The sequence below is a fragment of the Eublepharis macularius genome, chromosome 15, assembly GCF_028583425.1.
Source record: "Eublepharis macularius isolate TG4126 chromosome 15, MPM_Emac_v1.0, whole genome shotgun sequence".
Taxonomy (NCBI): domain Eukaryota; kingdom Metazoa; phylum Chordata; class Lepidosauria; order Squamata; family Eublepharidae; genus Eublepharis; species Eublepharis macularius.
In genome coordinates this window covers 53,650,563-53,661,307 of record NC_072804.1, presented here as the reverse complement: position 1 = coordinate 53,661,307, position 10,745 = coordinate 53,650,563, and the positions used below count along the sequence as shown (strand labels likewise).

The following is a 10,745-nucleotide window of genomic DNA, read 5'->3' as shown; positions in this document are numbered from 1 at the left end:
AAATTCCTGGGAATTTGAGGAGTGGAGCCTGGGGAGGGTGGAGTTTGGGTGGGGGGGGGGAGCTCAGTGAGGTATAATGCCATAGAGTGAGGGCTGCCAACCTCCAGGTGGTGGCTAGTTGGCGAGGGGACCGACTAGGTTGCCAGCTTACTGGTTGGGAAATTCCTGGAGATTTGGGAGAGGAACCTGGAGGTATGGCATTATTTCGGGAGGGGAGGGTATAATGTCCTAGAGTCCACCCTCCAAGGGGGCCATTTTCTTCAGGGGAACTGATCCCTGTGCCCTGTAATTCCAGTAGACCGCCAGCCACCACCTGGAGGTTGGCAACCCCACTCTAGGGCCACTATACCCCACTGAGCGCCCTCGCCTCCTCAGGCTCCATCCCCTCCAAATCTCCAGGAATTTCCCGACCCAAAGTTGGCAACCATAAAAGGGAATAGTTGGGGGGCCACCTGGGGAGGAGCCTAGCATGCTGCAGCTCTCCCCAGCAGCATGCAAGAGAAGCTGCAAACCCAGGACTATGGGGCGACAAGCAAAACGCTGCGAAGGAGCTCTTGGCGTTTGAACCCAGGGCCGACGCTTGGTTGCCCCGGGCGACAGAGGTGCAAAGCCCTTTCCAATATGGCTACCCTAGCTCAGAGACATGTCGTCTCATACCGGGACAGTGCCCTTACCAAGATGGCGGATACGCCAAACCACACTCAATATGGCCACTTCCTCCTCGCTCCCGTTGGCTAGCCGCTCCTGATCATAGAGATGAAAAAGGCACAGTAAAAGCCTAAATTTCCGGTAAAAACGGAAGGCCGCCTTTGTTCGTGGTTCCCCAGTGGCCCCGCTCTATCCGTTGACGCTTCTGTGGTGATGTTGCACCGGAACTAGCTTTTGCCTCACTGAGCATGGCGCCCCTGACGTCCCTCTTTTTCCCAGATGCCTTTGCCCTCTCCAATCAGGTTCTCGTGTTAGGCGTGGCTTTCCCGTTGCTACGGCAACGGGGCCTTGCGAGCGCGGGAGGAAAGAGAAAAGGGGTCCCGAAGATTCCACGGCCAGAACGTGGGGAGTATAGTGCGCGTGCGTAGAAGGACGAGTCTCTCTTGTGCGGTTTGCACGTGTGAAGGCGGCGCCGTCTCTTCTTTCTCCCCAAATTGTAATTGGGGCAAAAGCGAAACGTGTGAAGACTGAGGACGCATGGAGTGAGCGTGCAGCGAGGGGTGAGTGCGCAAAGGGTTTTGGCATTGCATTCCCAGGACAGGGAAATGGAACCTCCATGTCCACGGGCAATCTACCTCTGAATTTGAAGAAATCGGAATTCCTTTCCTCTTTAGGCTTACGACCCTTGGGAACACAATGCTTGGTCTTCAACAAGCTTTGCAGTGATTACAACCAGCTTTTAAGTATAGACCTTAAATAAGCACAGACTGCCTGCCTTTAAGGATGGAGCCTGCAACAAGAGCTCACTCAAATCCTACCTCTTTCTCTCTTTCTGGTTTTCCACCCAGGGGCAGCGCTGTGTAGTGGTTAGAGTGTCAGACTAGGATTGGGGAGAGCCACTTTTGAATCCTCGCTCTGCTGTGGTAGCTTGCTGAGTGACCTCGGCACAGTTGCACACTGTCAGCCTAACCTAACTCACAGGGCTGTTGTGAGGATAAAGTGGAGGAAAGAAGTATGATGTGAACTGTTTTGGGTCCCCGTTCTTGCTAATGCTATGTCTTGTAAACCTGTATTTACTTACCCTATGGCATTGTTTATGGAGATGTCCTTGATACTGACTGTGCTAATCTCACTCTATGTAATCCGCCTTGAGTCTCAGTGAGAAAGTCGGACTACAAATGACAAATAAATAAAATAAATAAATGTTTTGCTAATGAGTTAGGAGCCATAGACTTCACCATTATGTTGCCTTACATATTATCTGTTGCTTTATATATTTTATATTGCCTGTGCGTAATGTTGTTTAATGTCAGTCCTAGAATTGATTATGTTCTGTTACAGCAATTTTTCCACCCCGTATTGGATCCTTGCTAATAGTATGTCTGTGTAAACTTGTGTTCATTTACCCTATGACATTTTTTATGGAAATGTTCTTGACACTGTCCTTGCTACTGATTGTACTGATCTCACACTATGTAATCCGTCTTGAGTCTCAGTGAGAAAGGTGGACTATAAATGACATAAATCCATAAAAAGGTGGGGTGTAAGTGAAATAAATAATAAATATGGGGAGCCGGCAGAACTCTGGTGCCTTCCGCCATGGTCAGAAAGGAAGAGAAGGGAATGGTAGAGCGTGACCAAGTCTGTTGCGAGGGATCCGCACTCGGGCCAGTTGGATCCATTGCTGTTTTCTGGCCCTTGTTTTCCTTTGTCCTCTGCCACAGAACATTCTTGGGCTTCCCTTTGAAGGGCCCACCCTCCTTAAATGTGCTTCCGTGGACTAACCCGCCTCAGGAATTCTGGCAGATGCAACTTCTCAAGGTGGGGTGAGAAAAGCTCCTGCGGTCTGAATTCTTTTCTGCTGCTCCGCAGTTGCAGAAGGTAACTGTGTAAGATTTGGGTCCAGTGGCACCTTAAAGACGAACTAGATTGCCAGGGAATGAGCTTCTGAGAGTCAGGGCGCCCCAGCTCATCTGCTTCTGAATTGCAGAAAGGTCTTAAAAGCATAAGACAGACAGAAAATGGTGGCAAAGTGGGGACAAAGTGACGTGGCCCATCTCTTTTATTTATTTACGTCATTTATAGTCCGCCTTTCTCTCTGAGACTCAAGGCGGATTACACAGCATGAGGTTAATACAATCAGTATCAAGTAAGTACATTTCAATGCAATACCGTAAGGTAAACGGATACAAGTTTAAAGACATCGCATTAGCAAGGATCCAAGACATAGTAGAGATACTGAAGCAGAACATAATCAGTTCTAGGACTAACATTAGACAGCATGGAGCGATGGTTGTACATACGAGTACATATTTAAAGGAGCAGATAGTATATGAGGCAAAAATAGTGATGAAGTCTATGATCCCCAACCTGCCAGTGCAGCACCTGAGACCCCATCCCTACAATACAGCCCTCCCATTTGAGTAAAAAGCCTTTTTGAATAGTTCAGTTTTGCATCGTTTACGGAAAGCCAGGAGAGTGGGGGCTCTTCTGACTTCCTCAGGCGGGTCATTCCACACAGGGTAGGGGCCACCATGTTAGATTCTTAAGTGGCGATTGCAGTCGGGTTGGGCTCTGTGAGAGAGAGAGAGAGAGAGTGTGTGTGTGTGTGAGAGAGATTTGCATGTGGGGGAACGCTGCAGAGAGGGCAGTGTAGCATGTTACCCCAACCTTTGACGGGTGACACCCTAAACATGTAGCAGATCTTCTATGACTCTTGAATATTCACATTAAGGCACTGGGATTGTCTTTCATGCTTCATGTACCACTCTCTGGAGGGGACCCATCTTGTCACCGTGAGCGAAGTGTATCTTGCATTCCTGTTCGGTTGGTTAAACTCCATTTCATTTTAATTGTTATTTTGACATCAAACCTTGCTAATTTATGCCAAAGGCTTGCGCTTCGGGAGAAAGCAAAACAAAACTAGGAATAGATGCAGGGGCGGAATGTATGCCCAAATATAACATAGCAAAGTGCAACTAAAATGTGAAATGGCCACAAAGCTAAATCTGTCTTCAGCGATCTGCTGTGTGGCAGCCAGGATCCACTTTTCCTTAAAAAAAATTTTTTTTTAATTTCACCACAGGTCCATGGCTGAAGTGCACGTGATTGGTCAGATTGTGGGAGCCAGTGGATTCCCAAGCAACAGCCTCTTTTGCAAATGGGGCATCCACACAGGTGGGTGGGGCCTTGTATTTGGGGAATTGCTATATGGAAACAGCAAGATGACGACAGAGGTATGCCTCTTGCTCAGGCCCCATATGGGAGAGTTGGATCTCCAGGGCTTGGGCAGCACGAAATCCCAGTAAGTCCCAGAACGAATCTCTAGTGAAAAGGATCTTGGCCAGGAAGGCTGGAAAGTTCCTTGCCCAGAGACATTAGTGTTCTGCTACAGATCACAGTAAATCGATGGTGGGCTGGATGGTTAAATTCCCAGTTCTTATGAAGCAGAGCTTCTAGGACCAACGGTTGGACCAATCTAAGGCAGCTTCGTATGTCTTCACCCAAGACCACTTCCTATTTCTTTCTTCCTCCTAACTTCCCTCTTTCCCTCATCTTCTAGGTGGTGCCTGGAAACTTCTGTCGGGGCTCCGGGAGGGTCAGACGCAAGTTGACCACCCCCAGTTTGATAACGTGGCCTACTGGTCTCACCCCATCGACGTCCACTTTGCCACCAAAGGCTTGCAAGGTAAGAGCGGCCCTTCTCTCTCCCTCGGCGTAACTGGCCAGTCTCTGCCTCCTCTGGAGTTCTTGCCTTACCAGTGTGCTACAATCTTGTAGTTATTTTAGTAATTTTATAGCACTAGGGTGGTGGCGAGTGCCCTCAAGTCATAGCTGACTTATGGCGACCCCTGGTGGGGTTTCCATGGCAAGAGACTAACAGAGGTGGTTTGTCATTGCCTGCCTCTGCAACCCTGGTCTTCGTTGGAGGTCTCCCATCCAATTCCTAACCAAGGCCGACCCTGCTTAGCTTCTGAGATCTGACGAGGTCAGGCTCATCTGGGCTATCCAGGTCAGGGCTTATAGCACTATACAGTAGTTTTATGGCACTATACCGTGGATAGAGTATCTATGCCCTCCCTCGCAGTCTGCTTTCCAAGCATTCACTGGGCTGGGGGGCACGGAAATCTCAGACTGTTGTGAGCCAGTGAAGCCTCCTGGAATCAAGGAATCGCTTCCCCCCCCTTTCCCCCCCCCTGCTTCTCGAGTCCCACACTTGGAGAAATAATGCTTTTGGGGTTCTGTTCCCTTCAATTCCTGATGTAATTGATTGTATCAAAGAAAACAAATTTATTTATTTAATTTATAGTCTGCTCTCCTCGCGAGCAGGCTCAGAGCAGATTTACATCAGAAATTTAAAAATGATTGGAAACATTGATAGCAATTGTAAAATTCAGCATTTAAACATAAACAAGGCAGTTCATTTTGCACCCTACATAGCATAGCACCTCGGGCCCACAGGGCAGGGGTGTTAAAACTCAGCCAGTGTAGAACTGGCACATAGCCCCCCCCCCCCAACAACACTGGGAGGGTCCGGTTGGGTGGCTTGTCCTCCTCAGCTCCCATAAGCCTGGAGAACATCTCTGTCTTACAGGCCCGGCGAAATGATAGCAGATCTTGTTGAGAACGGGCCTCTACAGACACCAGAGTTTCACCAGGTAGGTGCCAGGACCAAGAAGGCCCTGGCCCTGGTTGAGGCAAGATGAACCCCCCTGGAGCCAGGGACCACCAGTAGTTGTTTGTTATAGGGCGAGAGGGGGTCCCGCAGGTATGTCGGTCCCTGTCTGCTAAGGGCTTTAACAGTTAAAACTAGAGCCTTGAACCTGACTTGGAACTCCACTGGGAGCCAGTGCAGCTGGCACAGAATAGGTGTAATATGTGACCGGAATCCACGTGTGCTGTACACTCCATCAGACGAAGAGCGTTGCCCGGCAGGGATGGCGGAGGATTAGTTGTCGGACGGTGCTTCCTTGGGTGTCTGGCTGCGAAGCCATGCCAGCTTCTTTTCAGGCCTCTCTTCAGCTAAGCTGAGCGGGAACAGAGCCACGGGGGCAAGGGAAGGGGAAGGAGGGGGTGGACTGATGGGGGGAAAGCTGCCGAAAGCCTCCCGCTGCATCTCTTTCTTCTCAGCTGATGAGACTAAACATAATGAATAAATTCTGCCTTCCCGGTCCTCTTCGTTGCCGGGATGAAAGCGCTCAAGTTAAAGAGAGGGAAGAAAGAACTAGCGTAACCTTTGCTAATGATGAAATAGCGAGCCTGTGTTGAATCAGAGAGGGAGAAGGTCGTAGGTGCAGGCTTGGGCCGGAAGGGTGAGATGTTGGAAAGCGTTGGAGGAAGCAGGATTGGAGCCGAGTAAGAAAAATGACGTAGCACATTTGGAATCTGTAAAGCACTGTGTGCACCTTCGTCTTTCATTAAGGTTGTCCCTGTCCTTCACATCGCAAAGGCTGAGAGTGGCAGAGCCTGGGATTTTCCCTGCTGCCTTCATAATGGTCCGTCTTGAAGGGCTGTTAGATCAAGATGGGTAGCCCTGTTAGTCTATCTGTAGCAGTAGAAAAGAGCATCTTGAGCACCTATAAGACTACAGCTCACGAAAGCTCATACCCTACCCCAAATTTTGTTAGTCTTATAGGTGCGCCTGGATTCTTGCTCTTTTCTGCTGTGGAAGGGCTGTTATAAGGGTTGCCATGAGAATTTTGGCGGCAGCTTCAAAAGGCTCGCCAATCGCTCGGTGTTGTTCTCTCTTTTCCTCCCGGCAGGCTGGCCCAAACTCCATGTCCAGGTGTGGCACCAAGATTCCTTCGGGCGCAGCGAACTGTACGGCTACGGCTTCTGCCACGTGCCTTCGAGTCCCGGCTTCCACCCGCTGGACTGCGTGACCTGGCGCCCCCTGGGATCCTGGCAGGAACAGTTCTCCCAGCTCTTCGTGGGTGGGGGCCCCCAGTTGCTCAACAGCGACCTGATCTACACAGGGGCCGACCGCTACCGCCTGCAGACCCGTGCTATGGGCACTGTCCACTTGCAGCTGGCTGTTCTCCTGCGTAACTTTGACCGCTACGGCGTTGAGTCCTGAGCCCCAGGGTCTTCCTGCTGTGCCGTGCCTTCCTGGGGTGGGAGTCTGGCTCCTCCCTTTTGACCAAAGGCCAGAGATGCTCCCTCGTTGGGAAGGAAAGTCTTCAGCTGCGGCACCAGTTCCGGGACGGGTTGATTGACGGGTCCACAGACCAATGGGAGGTCTAATGCACGGCTCGTAGTCAGGGCGGGCCAGGACTCCGGGGTTCTCTTCTTGACTGCATGAGCAATGCACACTGCAGACTTTAGACAGGCGTCCTCATGTGCCTTTTAGGGCCTAAAGGAGTTCGTTCCGGGGGTCTTACAGTGGGACAGAACAAAGCTCGGCTGGGTGTTCAGCTCTGAGGAGCAGCGAGCAAAGTTGTGATCTTGTTGATGAGGTTTTCTGTTCTCTTTGTTACTGCTGTTCTCTGCATTGCAAAGTACATCAACCCAATTTCTGTGTGTGCATTAAATGGGCTTTCTCCAAGGCCTTTTTGTGTGGTGTTTGTGGGGGGGGGAATCATAGTGCGCGCCTACCCCACTTCCAAACACTCTTTGTGTTGGGCCCAGGATACAGTAGGATGCCAGAGGTTTAACGCAGGCCAGGCCTGTGGTCGCCGATGTGGGGCTCGCCTTCTGGCAACTAGGCAGGGAAGCTTTGGAAAAAGCTGACGGTGACAAAGGATTGTAACCAGGCTGGTGGGCTTGTAACAATGTGCAGAAGGCTAGTCCTTTTTGCAGACCTTTTTTGGGGCAGCTGCGTGTAAAAATGCCTGCCTGCTGTGAAATGGGAAGTTTTCACTATCACTTTTGTTCCGGGCTCTAGCTCGAGAGAGCCTCAAAAAACCACAGCCAGAAAGGAAGGATTAAGCCCACCTACATGTGGAAAGTCGGGGTGCGGGGATATAGCCTGAAGCTTTCCTTGCCGCCAGACCGTGACTGCCGGTCCTTTCCTTGCATTACTGTGGCGCGGTCTGTTCTGCCTCATCTGATAGCAAGGGGTGAAATCGCCGTTTGAAATACCTCCCTGCAAACTTCCCTTTTAAATTGTCCACTCCCGGCCCATTTCGCCGGCTGACCTTGAACTCGCATACTATAAGAAGGAGGGAAATAACTGATCTTTCTGTCTACGTGTCATAACATGATCAATGTCTGTTTTGCTTATTTATTTACTCTATTTATAGCCTTCCTTCCTTGCTGAGGCTCGAGGCAGATTACAAAATTAGAAAACAATGCAATGAAAAGGTAGAAGATGTGCCATAAACACTGCAAGATTTGCAAGGGATTTTAGAAGGCAACGTGGCAAAAACAAGATGAAGATACAGTAAAGAGTGCCATAAATAACACCCCTATTCTCTGGATAAAAATGCCCCTTCTCTGTCCTTTCATGGGAACACCAGATGCCTTTCCTTGCAAAGAAGGTGCATTAGACCACCTCCCTTTTCCAGCTCAGGGGCTCTTGTAGTTTCCCTTGGCTTGGCATCGTATCTTGAATTGTTAGCATATCCTGAATTGGCTGGCGGCCCCATCTCACATGTAAGGCGCTTTTCCAGGCCGCTGCCTTCCCTTCCCCAAGTATCCATCTCGTTTTGCAAGACCTAATCAAGGGTGAAAATACAGGAAGGGCTGCGCTGCTTGGATGCCTCGGCATGTCCCGGAACCAGCGTTTCCCAGAACCCTAATCCTGGCGGGTTGCCAAGGGAGGGTGTAGGCTTGCTGTTACCCACCAAGCCATTGCCACTCTTTCTTATAAACTACCACGTGCCCCATCTCTGTTGGAGCCATGTGGTACGACAGCACAAGCCTGCTGCTGAAAACAGCATCTCTGTGTCACCTCTGATTCCGTTTGGTGGCCTGTCTCTTGCCTCTTTTTTTTTATTAAGCTTATCACACCTTATCCATGACCTGCCCCCCCTTTCTGGGCAGCCATTGGTTTATAACCACATTAAGTAGAAGCATAATCCACATACATAGAATTGTATAGAATTGAAAAAGACAGATTTCTATGTATGCAGGGCTATGTAGGAAATGCAACGATTTGAAAGCCAAGTGTCTGGAACTTTCTAGAAGCAACTTTACTGGTCAAAATAGTATGTCTCGATGAAACAGACAGAAAATATCCAATGATGTTCGGGGAGCAGAGCCATAAATATTGCAGAACTTGGGTTAGCGAGCAGGTTAATAAAATAAGAATAAATAAACTCTACAAATGGATGATCCTGGAAAAGTTCAGGATGGCTTCTCCAAGATTCTTGGGTCCAGAAGGAAATGAAGGCAACAAGTGATCTATTGCCTGATTTAGATCCAGAAGAGTTGTGTTAGTCTGTAGTCGCAAAATAGTAGAGTCCAGTAGCACCTTTAAGACTAACCAACTTTATTGTAGCATAAGCTTTCGAGAACCATAGTTCTCTTTGTCAGATGCTTTCGAGAACTACAGCTGACGATGCATCTGATGAGAGCTGTGGTTCTCAGAAGTTGACAATGCATTTGACAGCTGTGGTTCTCAAAAGGTGATGATGGATCTGACAAAGAGAGCTGTGGCGCTCAAAAGTTGATGATGCATCTGACGAAGAGGGCTGTGGTTCTCGAAAGCTTATGCTACAATAAAGTTGGTTAGTCTTGAAGGTGCTACTGGACTCTTTACTATAGCGCATGATTCATAATGCCTCACCCCAGAAGCCATAATTCTCCTCTTACCCAATTGTTCTTTTCTAATATAAAAACTGTTTTTATCTGCTTGGCAAGTTTTCTTGTAAGTGAAACCATAACATTACACTCTTCAGATTTCATTTTAAACTAGCAAGATCACCTTAAAGACTAGATTTCCAGCTTTCAAGAACCAGAGTTCCCTTTGTCAGCTACGTGGAGTGGGAAAAGGACGGAGTCCTAATCCAGGCAGAGGATAGGTAGATCTGAGTGTCAGGAAACTAGCTACAATACATGTAGTTAGCTTGGCACAGCCTGGGTGCAAAGTGCAGAAAATTAGCATCTGTAATGTGAGAAAAATCCTATGTCCCGATTCAACCCTGGGGGATTCATTGTTCCAGATTTGCAAATAAACTCAGTTTCGGCAATCTCGCATTGTAATTTTCCTCCTCTTAGGTCAGCAATAGAATGACCTGGCAGATTAAAATGTTCTCCTACTGGTTTTTGAACGTTGGGGTTTTTGGAATGTTTTAAACTGTCGTTCTTTTTAAAGATATGCCTCCTGTCACTTTTAAAATCTGATTTAACTAATCCTCTGGTTTGATTATTCTGTTAACAAAATGGGAATGCAAAGAAAAAAAATGGTGTATTATGAGTTGCACATTGAGGGCTGTATTTCAGATTCCCTGCGTGACACCTGTTGTGACGCAGAAGGGCGCTGTTTCTGCCACGAGCTTTCTTGACAATTTCTTGACAAGGCATACAACTTTTGCATCTCACAACATGGAGATAAATAATAGTGACCTACCTTACCAGGACATGGTTAAGGTAGAACGGCAGGCCTTTTGAATACTGGAAATGTTTTATGAGCTCTACCTATCTTGTCAATTATAAAATTCCGTAAAATGCTAGGAGTTTGTCAAAATGTTGCATTTCCAGCCATGTCCAGCAGGAGACACCAAAACAGCAGTTTTGGAAACACATCAGGAATGGAAACTTTAATTCTTGCCCGCCCACGTTAACCACGAGACCCCCAATCCTTCAACGACGTGGGTACAAGGAGCTTTAACTCCCACTCACCCTGGTCTAGACGGCACTCCTTAGTCCATCCCAGGAATCCTAGCTAGCTCCCTTCTGCCCTCCCAGAGCCGGGAATAGAACCCAGGAGTCCTGACGCTCGCCCTTTCTAACTACCTCTTAAATAAGGTTATAGCGTTCTATTTTTTAACTGGCCATGCTTCTGCTGCTATAACAGCTGACTGACCGGCTGTAAATATACAGAATGCCTCCCCATAAATGCCAGGAAAACCACCACCACCTATATTTCTGTATGTTGGGATGCTGTTAAAATGTTCAGCCAGTAAAATGCTCATGCTCTTCATTGGGGACAGACA

The 10,745-nt window shown here is 48.4% G+C and overlaps 1 protein-coding gene across 1 annotated transcript; it reads left to right on the top strand.

The window, feature by feature from the left end:
* Positions 1–991: 991 nt before the first annotated feature.
* On the top strand, positions 992–7,184 carry B9D2 (B9 domain containing 2). The gene is made up of 4 exons (XM_054999632.1): positions 992–1,208; positions 3,734–3,825; positions 4,211–4,336; positions 6,411–7,184. Exons 2-4 carry the CDS (start codon positions 3,738–3,740, stop codon positions 6,722–6,724), a joined length of 528 nt encoding a protein of 175 aa, XP_054855607.1. The 5' UTR covers positions 992–1,208; positions 3,734–3,737; the 3' UTR covers positions 6,725–7,184.
* Positions 7,185–10,745: the final 3,561 nt, after the last annotated feature.

Bases quoted from the DNA above. Each gene is read 5' to 3' on its own strand.
- B9D2 (XM_054999632.1), top strand. From the start codon at position 3,738: ATGGCTGAAGTGCACGTGATTGGTCAGATTGTGGGAGCCAGTGGATTC. The intron at 3,826-4,210 runs GTGGGTGGGGCC...CTCATCTTCTAG, and splicing joins CAAATGGGGCATCCACACAG to GTGGTGCCTGGAAACTTCTG. The intron at 4,337-6,410 runs GTAAGAGCGGCC...TCCTCCCGGCAG, and splicing joins TGCCACCAAAGGCTTGCAAG to GCTGGCCCAAACTCCATGTC.